The 23,426-nt window shown below is 43.3% G+C and overlaps 1 protein-coding gene across 1 annotated transcript in view; it reads left to right on the top strand.

Moving 5' to 3' along the window:
- The window catches only part of CCDC32 (coiled-coil domain containing 32), a 46,591-nt gene extending 24,404 nt beyond the window's left edge, over window positions 1-22,187 (top strand). Inside the window, exons 2-4 of the mRNA XM_040332926.1 lie at window positions 8,875-9,141; window positions 19,480-19,636; window positions 21,752-22,187. Of these exons, the coding sequence (XP_040188860.1) occupies window positions 8,889-9,141; window positions 19,480-19,636; window positions 21,752-21,890 (549 nt within the window). The 5' untranslated portion in view covers window positions 8,875-8,888 and the 3' untranslated portion in view covers window positions 21,891-22,187. The remainder of the gene's footprint in view (window positions 1-8,874; window positions 9,142-19,479; window positions 19,637-21,751) is intronic.
- Window positions 22,188-23,426: the final 1,239 nt, after the last annotated feature.

Genomic DNA, 23,426 nt, shown 5'->3' with positions numbered 1-23,426 from the left:
AGGAAGGCATTACAATTAAATTTAACTGATTCCCGTCCAACCTATTGTACAGTGATGGCTGGGTGGGACCGCTCTTGTTATGGGAATACGTTGTATTCTCCCTTGGACAAAGCACATCACCGATCAGGATAAAGGGCCAATGAAGTTGTCTCTTTACTATGTGATCAGCCATGTGCAATCACCGCTGACCATGTAAACAAATGCGGGCTATCTGCATTTCCTTTCCTCAGTGCTGTTGCTGCCTAAAGGACCGATAACCGGCCTTCCTTTGACAGAGGAATTTTACACTGATAATCAGTGTAGGCTCATTAGCACACATCAGTGAAGAATAATCCAATAGTATAGAAATTAAGAAAAACGTTTTTAAAATTTTTGGCCTTTTTTCATTTGCAAAATTAAAAAGGCCCAGTATTGATTAAATACTTCTTAAAGAAAGGCGATCCGTCTCCAAAAAATTATAAAAATGTCATATGGGTACAATGTTGCATGACGGCGCAATTGTCATTCAACGTGTGACAGTGCTGAAGGATGAAAATGGACTTGGGCAGGAAGGGGGTAAAAGTGTCCGGTATTGAAGTGGTTAAAGTGAAAGTTTACCAGTATTGTGCATTATATTTAAAATCCTAATATCCATGCAAAAAAGTCTCAGCCTTCAGTATTACTTTGACCACTTCAGCCCCGGACCATATTGCTGGTCAATGGCCGGGCCACTTTTTGCGATTCGGCACTGTGTCGCCTAACTGACAGTCATGCGACGTGGCTCCCAAACAAAATTGGTGTACTTCTTTTTTTTTTCCCCACAAATAGAGCTTTCTTTTGGTGGTATTTGATCACCTCTGCGGTTTTTATTTTTTGCGTTATAAACAAAAATAGAGCGACAATTTTAAAAAAAAAATAATAATTTTAACTTTTTGCTATAATAAATATCCCCAAAAATCTATAAAAAAAACTTTTTTTTCCCTCTGTTTAGGCCGATACGTATTCTTCTACATATTTTCCGTAAAAAAAAAATCGCAATAAGCGTTTGATTGGTTTGCACAAAAGATATAGCGTCTACAAAATAGGGCATAGTTTTATGGCATTTTTATTTGTCGGCGATTAGCACGCGCCCCTAGTGGCTGTTTCGCGAGATGACGTAGATCTACTCGATCTCGCGCAAGGGAGCCGACCTGCCGCCGTATAACTGTTATACGGTGGCTGGTCGGCAAGTAGTTAAAATAAAATATTTATCCCCCCCCCCCCCCCCCCCCACACGCTTCATGTCTGACTCCCAATTTAAATACACTGTACTTCCTACTTCTGGGTATATTTATTATATTATATGTTTTGATAAGATATATATTACTTTCACTGTTTCACAGTATGAATGAACATCTTATAGTAGTGATTATCTTCTGCTTTTGTACTATAAAGGGCTAATTTTTGTTCTTTAACCCCATCATGACAGATGATACAAAAGGCATGCTGCTGCTACCAAATATATTAGTGACTGTCCTTTAGGACAGGGGTCGTGCCGACAGTGCTATGAGAATGGAAATGGAACAGAGCGCACTGGCCTAGTTCATTATCTATAATACCTGCCCATGACAAGGGACTCTGTCATGCATTATATTATATTAGACATGTCTGAAAATCTGCAAAACCATGTCTTTTTTTTTTTTTTTTTTTTATTTAAAAGATAAAAAAAATAATGTCATCTCTGTGTCTGATGATACAAGATTCAGCATCTATCTATCTATCTATCTATCCTATCTATATCTATATTAGTGCCCCCTTGAACTCTGCGACCTTTTGCCACATTTCAGGCTTCAAACATAAAGATATAAAACTGTAATTTTTTTTTTTTTTTTGAAGAATCAACAAGTGGGACACGATCATGAAGTGGAACGAAATTTATTGGATATTTCAAACTTTTTTGACAAAAAACTGAAAAATTGGGCGTGCAAAATTATTCAGCCCCCTTAAGTTAATACTTTGTAGCGCCACCTTTTGCTGCGATTACAGCTGTAAGTCGCTTGGGGTATGTCTCTATCAGTTTTGCACATTGAGAGACTGAAATTTTTGCCCATTCCTCCTTGCAAAACCGCTCGAGCTCAGTGAGGTTGGATGGAGAGCATTTGTGAACAGCAGTTTTCAGTTCTTTCCACAGATTCTCGATTGGATTCGGGTCTGGACTTTGACTTGGCCATTCTAACACCTGCATATGTTTATTTGTGAACCATTCAATTGTAGATTTTGCTTTATGTTTTGGATCATTGTCTTGTTGGAAGACAAATCTCCGTCCCAGTTTCAGGTCTTTTGCAGACTTCATCAGGTTTTCTTCCAGAATGGTCCTGTATTTGGCTCCATCCATCTTCCCATCAATTTTAACCATCTTCCCTGTCCCTGCTGAAGAAAAGCAGGCCCAAACCATGATGCTGCCACCACCATGTTTCACAGTGGGGATGGTGTGTTCAGGGTGATGAGCTGTGTTGCTTTTACGGCAAACATAACGTTTTGCATTGTTGCCAAAAAGTTCGATTTTTGGTGTGTCTCCCAGGTGGCTTGTGGCAAACTTTAAACGACACTTTTTATGGATATCTTTAAGAAATGGCTTTCTTCTTGCCACTCTTCCATAAAGGCCAGATTTGTGCAGTATACGACTGATTGTTGTCCTATGGACAGAGTCTCCCACCTCAGCTGTAGATCTCTGCAGTTCATCTAGAGTGATCATGGGCCTCTTGGCTGCATCTCTGATCAGTCTTCTCCTTGTATGCGCTGAAAGTTTAGAGGGACGGCCAGGTCTTCGTAGATTTGCAGTGGTCTGATACTCCTTCCATTTCAATATTATCGCTTGCACAGTGCTTCTTGGGATGTTTAAAGCTTGGGAAATCTTTTTGTATCCATATCCGGCTTTAAACTTCTCCACAACAGTATCTCGGACCTGCCTGGTGTGTTCCTTGTTCATCATGATGCTCTCTGCGCTTTAAACAGACCTCTGAGACTATCACAGTGCAGGTGCATTTATACGGAGACTTGATTACACACAGGTAGATTCTGTTTATCATCATTAGTCATTTAGGTCAACGTTGGATCATTCAGAGATCCTCATTGAACTTCTGGAGAGAGTTTGCTGCACTGAAAGTAAAGGGGCTGAATAATTTTGCACGCCCAATTTTTAAGTTTTTTTATTTGTTAAAAAAGTTTGAAATATCCAATAAATTTCATTCCACTTCATGATTGTGTCCCACTTGTTGTTGATTCTTAAAAAAAACAGTTTTATATCTTTGTTTGAAGCCTGAAATGTGGAAAAAGGTCGCAAAGTTCAAGGGGGCTGAATGTGTGTGTATATGTATATATGTGTGTATATATATATATATATATGTGTGTGTGTGTGTGTGTGTGTGTGTGTGTATATATATGTGTGTGTGTGTGTGTGTGTATATATATATATATATATATATATATATATATATATATATATATATATATATACACACACACACACACACACACACACACACACACACACACACACACACACACACACACACACACACACACATATATATATGTGTGTGTGTGTGTGTGTGTGTGTGTGTGTGTGTGTGTGTGTGTGTGTGTGTGTGTGTGTGTGTATATATGTGTATATATATATATATATATATATATATATATATATATATATAGATATAGATTCTCTTCTGTTGTTATTATGCCCTGTACACACGATCAGTTCGTCTGATGAAAACAGTCTGATGGACCGTTTTCATCAGACGAACAGATCATGTGTGGGCCCATCAGTTTTTTATCCATCGGTGAAAAAACTAGGAACTTGTTTTAAAATTATCTGATGGTTAAAAAAAGATCGAAAAAAAACGATTATCTGTGGGCACGTCCATCGGTTAAAAATCCACACATGCTCAGAATCAAGTCGACGCATGCTCGGAAGCATTGAACTTCATTTTTCTCAGCACGTCTTATGTTTTACGTCACCGCGTTCTGACACGATCGTTTTTTTAACTGATGGTGTGTAGGCAAGACTGATGAAAGTCAGCTTCATCAGATATCTGATGAAAAAATCCATCAGTCCGTTTTCATTGGATGAACCAATCGTGTTTTCAGGGCATTAGGCCCCGTACTCACGACCAAACATGTCTGCTGAAACTGGCCCGCAGGCCAGTTTCAGCAGACATGTTTGGTCGTGTGTGGGCGCGAGCGGGCCGAATTCCAGCAAACATTTGCCCGCCGGGCCTTTTCCCAGCAGACAAATATTCGTGGACTTGTTTTAAAACAGTCCGCTGGAATTCGGCCCGCTCGGACATGTACGGTCGTCAGTACAGACCTACCGTACATGTCCAGGCGCCCGCCGTCCCTCGCATGCGTCGAATGACTTCGACGCATGCGTGGAAGCATTTTAAAGGCGGGCCGCCCACGTCGCCGCGTCATTGTCGCGGCGACACCGCGTCATCGACGCGGCGACACCGCGGACACGCCCCGCGTATTGTTTACGCGCGGACTTCTGTACGATGGTGTGTACAACCATCGTACAGAAGCCCTCTGGCAGACATGTATGGTGGAAACGGTCCGACGGACCGCTTTCACCATACATGTTTGCTCGTGAGTACCCGGCCTTAGAGTAATTACATATTTTGTTCCCTAACCATATACTGGTAGCTGGTTATTTATATTTACCATATGCAATTTACCATTGCATATAGCTATTCAAGAATAAATTATCTTTTTTTTTTTTTTTTACTTTACATAACACACATTTTTTATTTTATTTTTTGTATTCAATTGTTTTGACTCTAAACCAGGGGTCTCTAAACTGCGGCCCTTTGCTAGCCTTTATCCGGCCCTTGGGGGCACTATTCTGCCATATGATATGAGGTACTATTCTTTCCACTGACACCAACAATGGGGCATTATTACTCCCACTGACACCAGCAATAGGGCACTATTTCTTTCACTGGTACTAGTGATGGGGCACTACTCCTCCTCCTATTGATCACTAAAATTAAGGCCACGTTTACCCTTAGTAAAGGACATTTTCTACCCCCAATGGGCACAATCCAGCCCCTTAAAATCTGACTGGCCGAAAACTGGACCTTTTGTTTGAAAAGTTTGGAGACCCCTGCTCTAAACAGAGGTGGTTGTAGAGGAAACCCATCCATCCCAAATCTTAGGAGGTACAACCCTGTTAGAAAAGGTGGCATTATAGAGGGAACAGCCTTGTTCACCAATAATTTCCAGGCAGCTAATGATTGCACTGAAGTCTTTTTTAAAGACCGGATAATCGGCTTCCTTGCATATAAGAATAATAGTGTGTGGAGAATGTAAATGTCATTTGTAGGAGCTTTTAGTAGTTTGTCACTTGTTATTGACCTCTTGAGAAAAGAGAGAAGGGCTCCACATAGTTTAGGTCAGGGGTCTCCAAACTTTTTACTTCGAGGGCCACATTCTATATTTTACACATATTCGCGGGCCGGAAACATAATTTATAAATAAATCCACAGTAGAAGAAGAATAGAATAGAATTTGACTTACTGCTGACAGCAAGATTGAATGGTGCTCCTCTATTCTTTGCTGGCACCTAAACGCTGGAGCATCATGCAGCGGGGCTAAACTTCCAGCGTGCATGAGGCTTTACATCCGTGTCACCATCATCTGTGTCACCATCAGTCTCTCCATTCATCTGTGTCACCATCATCTGTGTCCCCATCCATCTGTGTCCCCATCAGTCTCTCCATTCATCTGTGTCCTCATCTGTGTCCCCATTCATCTGTGTCCCCATCAGTCTCACCATCCAACTGTGTCACCATCATCTGTGTCCCCATCAGTCTCCCCATTCATCTGTGTCCCCATCAGTCTCCCCACCCAACTGTGTCACCATCATCTGTGTCCCCATCAGTGTCCCCATCTGTGTCCCCATTCATCTGTGTCCCCATCAGTCTCCCCATCCAACTGTGTCACCATCATCTGTGTTCCCATCAGTCTCCCCATTCATCTGTGTCCCCATCAGTCTCCCCATCCAACTGTGTCACCATCATCTGTGTCCCCATCAGTCTCCCCATTCATCTGTGTCCCCATCAGTCTCCCCATTCATCTGTGTCCCCATCAGTCTCCCCATCCAACTGTGTCACCATCATCTGTGTCCCCATCAGTCTCCCCATTCATCTGTGTCCCCATCCATCTGTGTCCCCATCAGTCTCTCCATTCATCTGTGTCCTCATCTGTGTCCCCATTCATCTGTGTCCCCATCAGTCTCCCCATCCAACTGTGTCACCATCATCTGTGTCCCCATCAGTCTCCCCATTCATCTGTGTCCCCATCAGTCTCCCCACCCAACTGTGTCACCATCATCTGTGTCCCCATCAGTGTCCCCATCTGTGTCCCCATTCATCTGTGTCCCCATCAGTCTCCCCATCCAACTGTGTCACCATCATCTGTGTTCCCATCAGTCTCCCCATTCATCTGTGTCCCCATCAGTCTCCCCATCCAACTGTGTCACCATCATCTGTGTCCCCATCAGTCTCCCCATTCATCTGTGTCCCCATCAGTCTCCCCATTCATCTGTGTCCCCATCAGTCTCCCCATCCAACTGTGTCACCATCATCTGTGTCCCCATCAGTCTCCCCATTCATCTGTGTCCCCATCAGTCTCCCCATCCATCAGTCTCCCCATTCATCTGTGTCCCCATCAGTCTCCCATTCATCTGTGTCCCCATCAGTCTCCCCATTCATCTGTGTCCCCATCATTTTCCCCATCCATCTGTGTCCCCATCCATCAGTTTCCCCATCCATCTGTGTCCCCATCCATCAGTTTCCCCATCCATCTGTGTCCCCATTCATCTGTGTCCCCATCCACCTGTGTCCCCATCAGTTTCCCCATCCACCTGTGTCCCCATTCATCTGTGTCCCCATCAGTCTTTCCATTCATCTGTGTCCCCATACATCTGTGTCCCCATCAGTCTTCCCATTCATCTGTGTCCCCATTCATCTGTGTCCCCATCCACCTGTGTCCCCATCAGTTTCCCCATTCATCTGTGTCCCCATCAGTCTTCCCATTCATCTGTGTCCCCATCAGTCTTCCCATTCATCTGTGTCCCCATTTATCTGTGTCCCCATTTATCTGTGTCCCCATTCATCTGTGTCCCCATTCATCTGTGTCCCCATCAGTCTTCCCATTCATCTGTGTCCCCATTCATCTGTGTCCCCATTCATCTGTGTCCCCATCAGTCTCCGCATTCATCTGTGTCCCCATCATCTGTGTCCCCATTCATCTGTGTCCCCATTCATCTGTGTCCCCATCAGTCTTCCCATTCATCTGTGTCCCCATTCATCTGTGTCCCCATCCACCTGTGTCCCCATCAGTTTCCCCATTCATCTGTGTCCCCATCAGTCTTCCCATTCATCTGTGTCCCCATCAGTCTTCCCATTCATCTGTGTCCCCATTCATCTGTGTCCCCATTCATCTGTGTCCCCATTCATCTGTGTCCCCATCAGTCTCCGCATTCATCTGTGTCCCTATCATCTGTGTCCCCATCATCTGTGTCCCCATCATCTGTGTCCCCATCATCTGTGTCCCCATTCATCTGTGTCCCCATCATCTGTGTCCCCATCATCTGTGTCCCCATCCATCTGTGTCCCCATCATCTGTGTCCCCATTCATCTGTGTCCCCATCAGTCTCCGCATTCATCTGTTTCCCCATCAGTATCCCCAAAAATTGGTGTCCCCATTAGAGCCCCCCCATCATTTATCCGAGTCTCCCTGCACATTTGTGTCCCCATCACAGCCCACCCCCGCCTGCATATTTGTGTCACCATTAGAGCCATCAGCCCCCCTCCTCACATGTTTGTGTCCCCATAAGAGCCACCAGCACCCCCACATTTGTGTCCCCATCAAACCCCACAGATATTTGTGTCCCCATCAGAGTCATCACCCCCCCCCCCCCATATTTATGTCCCATCAGTCATCAGCCCCCCCCCCCATTTATGTCCCCATCAGTCATCAGCCCCCCCCCACATGTATGTCCCCATCAGAGTCATCACCCCCCCCCACATTTGTGTCCCCATCAGAGTCATCAGCCCCCCAACATTTGTGCCCCCATCAGTCTACAACCCCCCCTCCACGTGTGTCCCCAGCAGAGTCATCAGTCCCCCAAAATTTGTGTCCCCATCAGAGTCATCAGCCCCCCAACATTTGTGCCCCCATCAGTCTACAACCCCCCCTCCACGTGTGTCCCCAGCAGAGTCATCAGTCCCCCAAAATTTGTGTCCCCATCAGTATGAAAAACCCCCTCCACGTGTGTCCCCATCAGAGTCATCAGCCCCCAGATGTTTGTGCCCCATCAGCGCCATTCAACCCACCCCCACACAAGTGTATCAGCCCCCCTCCTTGCATGTGTCCAGCGCGTCTCCACTCTCCATCACTGGCTGTGCACTGCAGACCTGCTGCATCTCCCGACTCCCGCCCCGCTGGTATTACACACTCGTTACTGGTTAACAGCGAGGCGGGAGGCGGGAGCAGGGAGGCGGCAACAGGTCTGCCCTAAACACCTCATTGGCTGCTGGGATGCCGTGGTCCCAGCCAGCAGCCAACACACACAGTGAGACGCCGGGAGGGATTGCGGGACCTGCGCTGCATATTGCCTGGGGCGAATATGCAGCGCAGGTTCCACAACTAACAGGGGAACTAAGGATTCACGCTGCGGGCCGGAATAAATGGCCTGGCGGGCCGGATGTGGCCCGCGGGCCGTAGTTTGGAGACCCCTGGTTTAGGTAATAGGAGAGACTAATAAAGAGTGGACTGTTTTTTTTTGTTGTTTTTTTTTAGTACATAAATATGTATTTCATATAGTTGTGAACATGTGTAATGTTTTTCTTCTTGCAGATTATTTTGTCTCGATGAGGATGTTGGAGAACATGGATTGCAGCACTACTGTGTCTAGCCAGGATATGTGGTCTGAGATTTGTCCATGTGCTCCTGACACAGAGGAACTAAATCCTGAAGAATCCTTTTCAGACTCCTTTCTGGGCCCGATTTCTGATGAACTCAACCCTGACAATAACAGAAGTGAATCTAAACTTAACTTCCACAATTGCAGTGAAAAACCGTGGGCTCCATTACAAGACTCTGAAGTATACTTAGCATCTCTAGGTTAGTAGATATGAAATTGTAAACTGATTTAGTTATTCTGTTCTTTGGTATACTTTTAGAATTTCTATCAGTTCATATATAAATTGGTAGCACTTAACGTGGTTGTAAAACCCTTACAAACCATTTTCTGCTATAGGTAAGCCTATAATAAGGCTTACCTGTAGCTACCCTGGATATCTCCTAAACCCGCACGGTTTAAGAGATATCCCCTGTATCTGCATGTGCCGACGTCATCAAAAATACAATAGATATATTATATACACACTCGCACACATATTTAATAAAATATATACCGTATTTATCAGGGTATAGCGCGCACCCCTAATGTGGACCCGCATTCCTGTAAAAAAATTTGTTTTAGTACTTAGTTTTGTTGTCTTGCGCGGCGGCCTCGTCGGGTCCGGCGTCCGTTTGCGGCTTCAGTGGTGTCCTCCTCGTCGGGTCCGGCGGCCATCGTGGTGTCCTCCCCGCTCGATCCCCACGCCGAGTTTGAACCACTGCGCCTGCATATACCGAACGCAGTACACTTGGGTATAGTCGGGCAGGCTCGGCTCCTCTCTTGGTCACGTCCTGTACGTCCAGGATGTGACCGCGAGAGGAGCCGAGCCTGCCCGACTATACCCGAGTGTACTGCGCTCTGTATATGCCGGCGCAGTGGTTCAAACTCGGCTCGGGTATCGGCGTATATTGCGCACCCACGATTTTGCCCTGATTTTCAGGGCAAAAAAGTGCGCGGTATACGCCAATAAATACGGTATATATAATGTGTGAGTGTGTATATAATATGTTTATTGGATTTTTTGCTCGATAAGACGCACAATTTTTCCCTAAAAAAAAAAAAAAATGGGTGGTAAAGCCTGTGTCTTATGGAGCGAATACTGAACAGAACCCCCATTCGCCACCATGTTAGAATGCCGGGCAGCCGTCTCCCGCGAGTGCTGGGCGATACTGCCAATCCTGGGTTTGTCACCCTGTACTTGGCTTTGGCATACAGATATGATGATGTCTAATGTGATGACATCCTCGCCAGGCACAGGTCAGGCTACATTTCATGGGCACTGGTAAATATTTTAGTACACCATTTGGTTCAGATTTTTTTTTTTTTTTGTTTTCCTCCTTTCTTGTTTGGTACTCAGGCATCACTGCGGTATAACCCCTTCAATCCACGAACTCAAATTTGCGTACGGTCAACGTGAAGAGGTTAAAGTGATTGTAAAGTCTCGTTTTTATTTCTAATAAAACAACAAACCTGTTTATACTTGCCTGCTCTGTGCAGTGCTGCTGCACACAGAAGGCTTTTTACCTTAATGCATAAAATGCGTTCAGACAAAAAACCTTGTGCATTTGCAACCACTTTAAGCCCAGGTTCACACTGGGCTGCGGGAATGAAGCTGAACTCGCACAATTTCACTCCTGCTTGTCAGTCCCGATTTCGTCCGCGATTACAGAGACATCTGTGCAGTTTTTGCACAGATGTCAATGTAAATCGCGGGCCGAAATCGCAAAAGGTAGTACAGAAACTAATTTTTTAAATCAGTGCAGTGCTGCAGATGCGGAATCGCACCGATTAGGACGGTGCCATTTCCGGCAATTGCCGCCGATTTGACATGTCTTTGACAGGGCTTAGAGTTTATTCCAAAATGTATTAGCTTTTTAATAACAAGTTGCCTTGTCGGGTAACGTTTGTATACAATGCAGAGCTCTGTAATTTTTATATACAATGCACACCTGTTATTCTGTCTCTCCTTTTTTATTTTTTTTATGACATGTTGCTGTTATAACTTTAATTTGTATGTTATAAGTTGCACCGAGTAAATTCAGCAGGATACAACAACTGTGTCTGTCTTGATTTCAGGCTGCAAAGCAACAAAATGCGATTCTTTTTAACCTGCCTGGCGGTATTCCCGAGTCTGACTCGGGGGTTAGATTGCTGCTGCGAGCGGTAACCCCGAGTCAGACTCGGGCTCGCCACGCTGGATCCACAGGGAGTGTTTACTTACCTTGTCCCTGGATCCAGCGATGCCACCGCGCTGTGTGAGCGAGCGGGACCTCGCTCGATTCACACAGTGCCTCTGTGTGACGCCGATCTCCGTTCCCTGCGACGTTACGACGCACGGGAGCGGAGAACGGCGCCAAATTCAAAAATGTAAACAAACACATTACATACAGTATACTGTCATCTTATAGATAACAGTACTGTATGTAAAAAATACACCCCCCCCCTTGTCCCTAGTGGTCTGCCCAGTGCCCTACATGTACTTTTATATAATAAAAACTGTTCTTTCTGCCTGCAAACTGTAGATTGTCCATAGCAACCAAAAGTGTCCCTTTTATGTCAACAATGGTTTTAGTGCAGCTAAAAAACAGCGATAATAAATTATAATCGCTTGCAGAATTGTGCGATAGCGATTTGGTGGGAAATTCGTCATAAAAAAAATAAATGACAGCGACAATTCTGCAACTGAGCAAATTTCAGTGATTTTGATTTGATTACATTATTGAATCATTTTTATTATAATTATATTATTACTTGTTATAATTATTTATAATTATTTATTATATTATAATTTATCATTTTAAAAACAATTTCATACCCGGGATGCCTATTAGAATCTTGTTTGGTCAGATTTAAGTGAGTCATTCCTAAAAATTACAGGCCTACAGTATAAAACGCCAAATTTCCTTGCAAATAATGGTACCGCTTTCAGCACCTTTTTTCTGAAAGAATCATACCGCCAGGGAGGTTAAAGCGGAGTTCCAACCACAATTAGCATTTTTTTAAATGTATGTCCTTTCATCCTGCGTTTTTATAATATAAATCCGGTCACTTACTATTTTACAATCCACCGCCGCTCCACATAGTTATTCAAAAAAGATAGTTTTATAAAACTATGTCTACACTGTTGTCATTTTTCTTGTGGGCATTGTGAAGCCTACAAGCACTTCCTGGAAGTCTTGGATGGGGAGTGATAATTGGACAGCGCACTGCATCCTGGGAAATGATGACACACCTTTCACAGGAGCATTAGAGGGAGATGATGTCAGAATCATAGGTGATTTCAAAGGCAGATTTTGTGGGACCGCATAGCAACAGGCATTTCCAGATGAGTAAAAAAAAAAATGTTTTTTTTTTTTTTTGCTTTCTTAGGTCTAATGAGCACAATAATGAAGAAACATTTTGGGGATGGAAACTCCACTTTAAGGGGGTCGATTTTTTCTATATCCACTGTATTGGAGTGTCTGCTACCAAGCAAGTTATTATAATAAACCTGTAGTGAGTACAGATTTACTTTTAGAAGAGACATTTCCCAAACATAATCTGTGATTGTTGCCATTTAAAGTGTTATCTATGGTCAAAATTGAATATCATATGTTAATTTCCACATGTATTTTAATTATTTTTAGTCTACTTTTATTAATCCGAATGAACGTTAAGTTTGTAAACTTGCTCTTTAACCACTTCCCATCCCACCTATATTCATATGCCATTCCGGGTGGACGTCATATGACGTCCTCCCGCCTCCCGGCCGCTAGGGGGTACGCGCGCCCGACACGTCACTCGGGTGCCGATGTGCATGCCTGGCGGCTGCGATGTCCGCCATGTACCCGCGATCGGCAGTTACAGAGCCAGGGACGTGGATCTCTGTGTGTAAACACAGAGATCCACGTCCTGTCAGGGAGAGAAGACCGATGGCGTGTCCCTTGTACATATGGACACCGGTCGATCACCTCCCCCTACAGTTAGAATCACTTTCTAGGGCACACATTTAACCCCTTGATCGCCCCTAGTGTTAACCCCTTCCCTGCCAGTCACATTTATACAGTAATCCGTGCATATTTATATTACTGTTCGCTGTTTGAATGTGAATGGTCCCAAAATGATGTCAAAAGTGTCTGATCTGTCCGCCGCAATATCGCAGTCCTGACAAAAATCGCAGATAACCGCCATTACTAGTAGAAAAAAAATTATATAAAAATAATTCATAAATCTATCCCCTATTTTGTAGGCGCTATAACTTTTGCGCAAACCAATCACTATACGCTTATTACAATGTTGTTTACCAAAATATGTAGAAGAATACATATCGGCCTAAACTGAGAAAAAAAATAGTTTTAAAAAAAATATTGGGATATTTATAGCAAAAAGTAAAAAATATTATTTATTTTTTTCAAAATTGTCCGTCTTTGTTTATAGCGCAAAAACTAAAAACTGTAGAGATGATCAAATGCCACCAAAATAAAGCTCTATTTGTGGGGGGAAAAAAAGACGTAAATTTTGTTTGGGAGCCACGTCGCACGGCCGTGCAATTGTCATTCAAAGCGTGACAGTGCTGAAAATTGGCCTGGGCAGTAAGGGGGTGAAAATGCCCGGTATTGAAGTGGCTAAAGACCCACCCACATTTACTTCCTGCAATTCTGTGAAATATATTCACTATGCCCCATGAGTAGACAATGCTGTCACACATTTCACAGAGCCTGCCTTACTGAAATACAGAAGAGGAGTTTTAGGAGGTGGAGTTGGTACAGGAATCGCAGCTTGCAGGCAGCAAGGTACCATGGGATATGTGATCCTTAGAAATTGAAAGCAAAGGAGAAGTTGCAAAGCATGCAGGGAATCCAGTAAGTTGTGGAAAAGATGGCAGCAGACAGGCAGAACTCAAAACATGTAAGGAGTTTTTTTTCGAGTAAGCTTGTATTGGATTGTGAAAAATAACTATGGTTTTCTTTGATATTACAATGCCGGTTATAAAATTAAAATGTATGCTGGCATTGCCAGCACATTAAAGGTTCTCTATAGAGATGACCTTTAATGTGCTGGCAATGCTAGTTGCCTTACTGAGCTTTTTGCTTCAGTGCTTTGAGCCAGTAACAACCAGATGAAATCCGATCTGAAAAAAGTTTACTTCCCACTTCAATGTCTTCTGTGTAAATGAGGTCACTGCCAACAAGGCGCAAAATCTCTCCATAGCAACTGATTGAAATGTAATGCGTTTCTCCGCCTTTAGACTCAACTCATAAACGTAAGGAATCAGTACTTTTAAGAAATGTTATGTGAACTGAATCTAAATATACTGCAACTTTCTGTTGCCTCTTTATATAATGAACTTCCTTGAGGCAGAGCCTTTAATGGGAGCGCCTGAAAAATGTGCTTTTATGCGCTCCCATTTAAAAGTGTGAAAAACGTTCAACCCGATTGTTGAAGGAAAAAATAACGGACTCTCCTATGGGCTGCCTTGGAGTAAGCAGATTCACATGGACTTAAAGGGTTTGTAAGCCCTCGTGTTTTTTCCCCCTATGCATTAAGATGAAAAACACCTGGCAGTCACAGCCCCCCTAGTTTTACTTACCTGAGTCCCAAATTTTCCTCGGCAGAGACACGCTGTCCCTCTCTCCTCAGGGTCCCGGCTCTTTATTGTATAGATTGTAAAAATATAAAGTGTAGCGCCAATGACTCGGCTCTACTCGGGATGGCCCAAATGGAGTAAGACACTCCTGAAAGGAATGAAAAAACGTGTATCCACACAGTGATAGTGGGATAATGTATAGTATCACAAATGTGAAATATCAATCACAAATATAAAAATGAGAATATTAAATAAACCTGTAAATTGAACAAAGTGCAATACACAAATTCACCCAACACCATATTGTACATAAATCAATCTGTGTTGTTATGTGTCCATAGAGATCAATCCGGCAATCAAAAAGGTGTTTGATAGCAAAAAGAGGAGGTAGCAACTCTCCCAATTTGGCATATGAACCAGACACCCAGCATCAACATAAATTAATATGTGGAAGAATCTCTATATTCCTCTGCAACAGTCTGCATAGAAACAAAAGATGTAAAGTCCGTCCCCCTATCAGTGGTGATATACAAGTATAAACTCTTTCCACTCGTATGGACTTGAAGAGATGAATATCTTCAGCAACTCATTCCAATCACTTTAGGGAAGGTAGTAAATGGATACTCTTACCAGATTCCAATGACCCACTGCTCATCATACGATGGGTGGGTCTCCAATGCTTGTATGGGCCGATTGCCCTCTCTGGTTATCCTTGCGGTGGTATCCTTCCAAGACTATTTCAAAGCCTATGTGACATCAGGACGGTTGCTGGTGGGAGATTATACTCACAGTCCAGGGGGGTTCGGATGTTTCCAAGGGTGATTGGAAAATCGTGATACAGCCAATAATTGATCATACCAAGGTATGTGAGAAAAAAAGAAAGCGCAGCCATTGACTCCCGCAGCTGTCAATCAAATCCAATGATGGGGGTGGGGTCGAGCCCAGAATTTGTGTCTATGGACGCAAATGCTGGACTCAGGAGCGCACCCACAAGGTAACCCCACTGGGAGGAAAAAAAAAGTCTTTACAACCCCTTTAAAGCTGAACTCCAGCTGAAACTTTTTTGGCAGGTACACCAATCCGTGTTTTTCTGTTGAATAAAGTAATGAATAAAAGATGACCACTGTAAGCACCTTTTATCAGTGGTAAGCCCTTTAAGGCTACATAGACTTGTGTCTTAACGGCCGTGCCTCTCTGAAAAACGTTGTGGTGAGGAGGCAATATGAATATACTGCTTGTTTTACTCTGTAAATTTCACACCAATGTATTGCAACCATGTACATTGTATGCAGTTGTGGGGTGTTTGTGCTGTGTCTCTATTTGCTTCAGGGCTCGACAAAATCCGGGCGGCAGGTCGCAATCGCGACAAGAAATTGTGACCTGGCGCCCGCAACGGCCGGTAATTGAGGCCGCGGCTTTGCGGCCTTGTGAAGTCCCAAGCTTCCTTCTGTGACCTGGCGCCATCTGGTGGTGGCCGTTGGCATTACAAGTAAAACCAGTTCTAATGTGTAATTTTTCACTGCCATCTCCTTCCCTCTAATTAGAACCAGTGGCGTCTCCAGCTTTCATATTTAGGGGGGGCACATGGGGGGACAGGGACAAAAGTAGGGGGGCCAACTATAAAATGCAATTTTTATATATATATATATATATATCTCCTGGGGCCCTTTACTACGATCCCACTATGGGCCCTTTCACATGTTCTGCAGTGAGCTCCCTTCCTACTATACTGGGGGCCCCCAGGGTTGCAGAAAACAAGAGATATATGTCACCAGCACATCAAGAAAATATAAGGGTACAAAGCAGTGGGAGAACTATCAGGGTTGCAAAGGTTGTCTTGCCACCGGGCCCTGGTGTTCTGCCACAGTGGGGATCCCCAGCTGTCCTGTCCCTGCTATTTACAGAGCTGGTCTGGCATCTGTCTCCTTGGCAGCGGCGGCAGTCTATTAGGATCTAGTGCTGGTGACATTATGGGTGCATGCAGGGGAAGGCTGGCACTATTGGTTATAGAGAGCCGAGCCCCCAGCTGGTCACCTAGCAGCAGTAATGCTGTATAACCTTCTCTGTTAACATGCTGATCAGCATGTGATCCAGGTGATGCTCCCAGTCAGATCTAATAAACACAGTATTTATTAGCATCAAGAGTACAACCACATAAATATAATCAACCGTATGATCAGCAGCCATGTGGGCTCTATGCCTGTAAAGTGTGGGCTTTGATCAATAAAATCACTGATATTTATGACTAGGATTTGACTAAGAGCATCACCTGGATTGCATCCCAATCAGCATGTCAGAGAAGGGTCCACTGCTGCTAAGCAACCTGCAGGGAGCTCAACTGTCTACATCCAATAGAGATGGGCTCGGGTGTGTTTAAAATCACACATGCCCAATCACGCCAGGAAGCCGACACTCCACAGTGCTAATCAATGTATGGGCTGCCTAAGAGCCAAGACCAGCCATAGACAGTTTAAATCTCAGCTGGTTCAGCAGAAACTGGCTGAGATTTGAACCATTAATGAGCAGATTATCTTATGATTATCACTAGTGGTTGCTGTATAGTCACTGGTGATAATCACTGTTTGTCGGGAGAATATAATTGCTGGGCAGGAGGGATATTCCCCTGTCAGCACTGTCTGTTGATGGGGGAATCATGTAAGTTTCTTTCCTGCAACCTGTGGATGCAGGAAAGAAATGTGCACCGTATAGGGAGACAGGGGAGGGAGACAGATGGGGGGGGAGAGAAGGGATGGAGATAATGTAGTTCAGTGATTACAGTGTACTGCAGTCTGCAGTGCACACACTTAAACACGGCCCAGGCTAGAATATCTGGTTGTGTGAGCGCTTGTATTATGCAGTGTCGGCGAGCACAGGGAGGGGGAGGAATCCCCCGCAGAGCTGACTGGGATCGCTCTCCCTCTCGGGGAGCAAAATACAAAAATTGCAAAAAAAAAATTTTTTTTTTGGGGGGGGGGGGGGGGCACATGGTGGGGCACAGCATGATGTTGGGGGGGGTCAGGGCCCACTCTGGCCCCCCCCCCTAGGGACGCCTCTGATTAAAACCCCTAAACATTATATATATTTTTTATTCTAACACCCTAGAGAATAAAATGGCGATCGTTGCAATACTTTCTGTCACGCTGTATTTGCGCAGCGGTCTTGCAAGCGCACTTTTTTGGGGAAAAAATACACTTTTTTTTTTTTTTTTATTAAAAAAAAATAAGACAACAGTAAAGTTATCCCAATTTTTTTTTTTTTTTATATTCTGAAAGATAATGTTACGCCGAGTAAATTGATACCCAACATGTCACGCTTCAAAATTGTGTCCGCTCGTGGAATGCCGACAAACTTTTACTCTTTAAAATCTCCATAGGCGACGTTTAAAAAATTCTACAGGTTGCTTGTTTTGAGTTAGAGGAGTTCTAGAGCTAGAATTATTGCTCTCGCTCTAACGATCGCGGCGATATCTCACATGTGTGGTTTGAATACCGTTTACATATGCGGGCAGGGCTGGACTGGGACAAAAATTTGGCCCTGGACTTCATCCAGACTGGCCCACTTTGACCGGTCTCTCCCACAGCGACCCGGCAACTCCCGCACCCCCCCGGCCACCCAAGCCACCTCTCCCCCTTCACTAGCCACTAGCCGTTTTACTTTATTAGAGTAGAACGACTGGTACTGGTACTCTTATAGGCAGTACCAGTGGGGAAGCTAGACATTATTTCTCCCGGGGCAAAGAATCAGTTTGGTGCCCCCCCCTCCTCATGGGACAAGATTAGGCAGAAGTGAGAAACTCCCAGGCCGCTGTCACTGAAGCCGGCCCACTGAGCCATTGGCCCACCGGGAAACTCCCTGTAGTCCCAATGGCCAGTCCATCCCTGTATGCGGGCGCTACTCATGTATGTGTTCGCTTCTGCGTGCGAGCTCGTTGGGACGGGGCGCGTTTTCTGGCTCCTAACTTTTTTAGCTGGCTCCTAGATTCCAAGCAAATTTGGCAAACCCTGATTTGCTTGAATGTCTGCTACCTTTGCATATATTATATTTTATATTTTTAACGCACCCCAACTACAAGACTAAAGGCTCCTTTTTTTGGGCAGCCTGGTCTGCTAAAGGAAGTTAATAAATAACACTCACTGGCTGGATCAAAAGGTGAAAATAAAGAACAAAAAGCAGCCACAGCCTTTAAAGGGGTTGTAAAGGTACGATTTTTTCCCCCCTAAATGGCTTCCTTTACCTTAGTGCAGTCCTCCTTCACTTACCTCATCCTTTAAAATTTGCTTTTAAATGTCCTAATTTCTTCTGAGAAATCCTCACTTCCTGTTCTTCTGTCTGTAACTGTAACACCAGGGAGAAAGCCTTGCATTACTGTGGTGAGTTACAGACAGAAGAACAGGAAGTGAGGATTTCTCAGAAGAAATAAGGACATTTAAAAGCAAAATGGAAGGATGAGGTAAGTGAAGGAGGACTGCACTAAGGTAAAGGAAGCTATTTAGGGGAAACAATTGTACCTTTACAACCCCTTTAAGAATTGTTATGCTGCAATGTGTTACTGTTTTGTTTTTGGGTTTAATACAACTTTAAGGAACCCCCTAGGAACTTCTGGATAAAATCTGGTAAAGCAGATGCTAAATGCAAAAAAATGTAATTGTAGGCAGGCCCGAAGTGTAAAATACTTACCTACCTGTTTGTAATGCTCTGAAGAATGTACATGGAGCTGCAGCTCTGTTTACATTTCTGCAACAGTGTACTAGGATGAATGACTCCTATGCATGTGCTGGAGTGATGTCATACTGAACCATCCAATCAAGATGGCCAAGGACAGGTACCCAGAAAATGCCAGCAAGGGCCCTCATGGATGCTGATCCTTGGAGAATAGGTGAGTATTCCTGCCTTTAGTTCCACTTAAGGAAAAACTATTAAACGCATTATTTGTATGTTCATGTAGGTGTTTTCTAGTAATTTTACTGTGGTAAACTTATTTCTCTGTCTTCAGAACGTAGGTTACAGAAAATTAAAGGTCAGACCCATGAAGTGACCTCCAAAGAAATGTTGCATTCTTTAGGCCAGGCAAAGAAGGAATGTTGGGATCGATTTCTACAAGAGACATATGAACCTGAAGAATATGTTGCAATTAGTGATGTTGATAGCAGGTAGGTGTGAATACACCAATGTTTATCAGAATCTATAACCATTAGGCCTCATGCACACAGGACTTTTTTTCCTCCACTGGACACCTTTTCTACAGGGGAGGAAAAGCCAACGCAAATAACATGCCTTAAGCCGTATTTTGCAAACATTTGTAGGTGTGTCATTAGTTTGGGCGTTCATTGATTCCATTGGCCAGAATATTAATTTTATGCTGGCTATTGGAGTGAATGGGTTCTCAAGCATTAAGCGCACCCTGATTTTAACCACCTTAATACAGGGCACCTTCACCCCTTCCTGCCCAAGCCATTTTTCAGCACTGTCACACTTTGAATGACAATTGCGTGGTCATGCTGCACTGTACCCAAATGAAATGTTTATAATTTTTTCCCCACAAATAGAGCTTTCGTTTGGTGGTATTTGATCACCTCTGCGGTTTTTATTTATTGCGCTATAAACAAACGAAGAGGGACAAATTTGAAGAAAAAAAAACAATATTTTTTACTTTTTGCTATAATAAATATCCATTTAAAAAAAAAAAAAAAAAAAAGGAATTTTTTTCTCAGGTTAGGCCAATATGTATTCTTCTACATATTTTTGGTAAAAAAAATCGCAATATATATATTGATTGGTTTGCGCAAAAGTTATAGCGGCTACAAAATAGGGGATAGATTTATAGCATTTTTTTATTATTTATTTATTTATTTTTTACTAGTAATGGTGGCGTTCTGGGATTTGTATCATAACTGCGATATTGCGGCGGACACTTGACACATTTTTGGGACCATTCACAGATTTATACAGCGATCCGTGCTATAAAAATGCACTGATTGCTGTATAAATATGACTGTCAGGGAAGAGGTTAACACTAGGAGGTGATCAAGTGGTTAATGTGTTCCCTAGGGAGTGATACTTGCTGTGGGTGGAGGGGACTGATTGGGGGAGGTGACCGATCTGTGTCCCTATGTACAAGAAACACACCATTGGTCTCTCCCTGACAGGAAGTGGATCTGTGTGTTCACACACACAGATCCACGGTCCTGCTCAGTTACTGGGCAAACGTGGGTGCCCGGCGGACATCGCGGCCACCGGGCACGCACACCAGGTTCACAGTGGGCGCCCTAGTGGCTCGGTAAGGTGTGAAGTCATACGACGTCCGCCCAGAACAAGAGGCTCTTCGTCCCGCCGTCATATGGTGGTGGGCTATTGGTTAAGCATCTTTAGGCGCATCTAGTGTTTTTTTTTTTTGCCAAACCGCTCCTCCTCTGAACCCACAAGTGATGTTTTTTTTTTCTGCCTGTAAACGCCTATGCATGCATAGACACATAGGGGGTTATTTACGAAAGACAAATCCACAAGTGCACTTGAAAGTGCAGTCGCTGTAGATCCGAGGGGGACATGCAAGGAAAATAAAAAATAACGCATTTTAGTTTGCACATGATTAGATGATAAAATCAACAGAGCTTCCCCTCATTTCAGATCTACCTCTCAGATATACAGCGACTACACTTCCAAGTGCACTTTGCACTTGTTTACACTTGTAGTGCAAAGTGCATTTGCCTTTCGTAAATAACTCCCAGAGACTTGCATGGAGGCAGAAAAAAAGTCAAACACCTAACAGCCACGTTTATTTAATGCCCTGTGTGCATGAGACCTTACAGATAACAAGGAAGTACTTAATTAAAGTATAAAACCCTAAAAAAAAAAATTTTGATCCATTGTGTTTTTAAAAACAACATAAGAATTTAAACTTGGCTCAAAAACTGGGGGTGTAAAGACTCATTCTACACAAAGTTCTGAGCTGAGGGTAGACCTCCTCATTACGTGTGTAGGAGGTGAGCATGCATCTGAGAGCAGCTTAGGGAGGTGACAGCATTAGATCGGTCATATGGATGGAGGAAGCCTGCTGGAGCCAGGAATAAGGTAAGTTGGTATAAAGTAAATAAGCATTTAACCTATGCTGGGCCCACTGCAAGGAAGAATGGTGTCTAATTTCCAGAGTTCAGCTTTAACATATTAAACCACAGCTCATTATCCTCACTTTCACCAAACTGCCTTGACTTTAGTTTTAGCTTCCTACGCCTATTGATTTCTTCTCTTTTCAATTCTCACATTTCCAGCACGCTAGAACATTTGAAGCGATGGATTCAGCCAGAGAAAGTGGCTCTAAATGCAGAGGAAGTGCAGTGTCTAATACCTGGCGAAGCTTCCCCAAAAAATGGTGACAATGAGCAGGACAGTGCGACTGCCGAGCACTAAGAACCTGGATATTACCTTTTACTAGGCTTTTGTAAATCTAAAGATCCCAGTGTCCACAAAGATTGATGTATGAAGGTGGTTCATTTTTCACCTTATTATGTACTCTTGTCATTCCATTTTTTTTACATAAAAACCCGTCGCATATTTTTTTCTTTTTTCTTCTCTAACAAAATATTTGTATTTTATTGCATTTAATTATTGTATATTTAACATAACCTTTTGTTATTTCCTGAAGTAGTTTATTTGTATACTTGTGCTGCCTGTGTTGTATTAATAAATAATTATGGCTAAATAAAATATTTGATGTAAAAAAAAAATAATCACTTTAACGGTCACCTGCCCCCCCCATACAGACTTGCACATAGCTTACCAACATATATCGACAAGCAGCCAAAGCTGTAAAAATGGTGCCTCTGGGAATAGTATCTCCACCGACCTGGCTACATCGATGGCTGGTGCTGCTCGTGAAAGACACTAGGTCGTCAAACTCTGATTGGACTATAGGAAAATGGTGCCAGTCTGCACTCATTAACGGCATGCTGTGAACTCATCAGTAAACCAAATAAGTGTGAGCGTACTCCTACAAAGCTCCACATGGGTGAAATGTTTTAGGGGATCTCTCTATGAATGGGGAATGAGAGCTGAAGCCGTTTACACTCATTTGGTTTACCGCTTGGTTCACAGTGTGCTGGTACTGAGTGTGAACAGGTGCCATTTCCTTATATATTAACAATTGCTTTATAGTAGAACATATAAATGTGATAAATGTAAAAATGTGTCTGTCATCGATTAATTGCTCTGGCATTGTATAATAGGATATTGCAGTGTATGTAGCATAAACTATTACAACGGGTATCCTTGAGACTTCAGTAGTGGACATAAAATTGATCAGTTTAGGTAATTTTCAGCCATAAGCCTAATTTAAAATTAAACGCTGTCAATCAGTATTAACTATTTTATTTTTAATCAATATGGTGCATTATTACATCGATAGGAAGGTATATTATATTCTTTTTTTTTTTTTTTTTTTTTTTTTTTTCTTTCTGTTTTTTTGGCTTGGGCCAAAATGATTTTCTTTCATATGGAGGGGGGTCTTTCTCAGCTAAGCACACCCTCCTGCCTACATGCCTGATCAAAGGGCAAATGGATTCCAGGAAATAAATGGGGTATGGAATTAAAATGTACAAAGGTCCGGTCGATAAAAATTTCTTCCAGCAGGGTTCGAAGTCTTAAATTTGTGCTATAACCCAGATCTTTCATATCACAGCTCCTCCGCACATTGCAGTTTCTCCTTTTACATCAGTGTCATAAGTCCTCCCCTTAGATTGCAGCCTCCCCTTTACACTACAGTGCCCCCTTTTACTTTGTTAAACCCCCTCTTTACATCACAGTGGCTCTCTTGACAACCCAGCACCCCACCCTTCACAATACAGCCCTGTATTACATTACAGCACCCCTTCACATCTCGGCCCCTCTTTGCATTACAGTGTCCCCCTTTACAATTCAACACCCTCTTTACATCACAGCAACCCTCTT

This window comes from Rana temporaria, chromosome 13 (assembly GCF_905171775.1).
Source record: "Rana temporaria chromosome 13, aRanTem1.1, whole genome shotgun sequence".
Taxonomy (NCBI): Eukaryota; Metazoa; Chordata; class Amphibia; order Anura; family Ranidae; genus Rana; species Rana temporaria.
The sequence above is the reverse complement of the archived record's forward strand: the minus strand, read 5'-3'. Positions and strand labels throughout refer to the sequence as shown.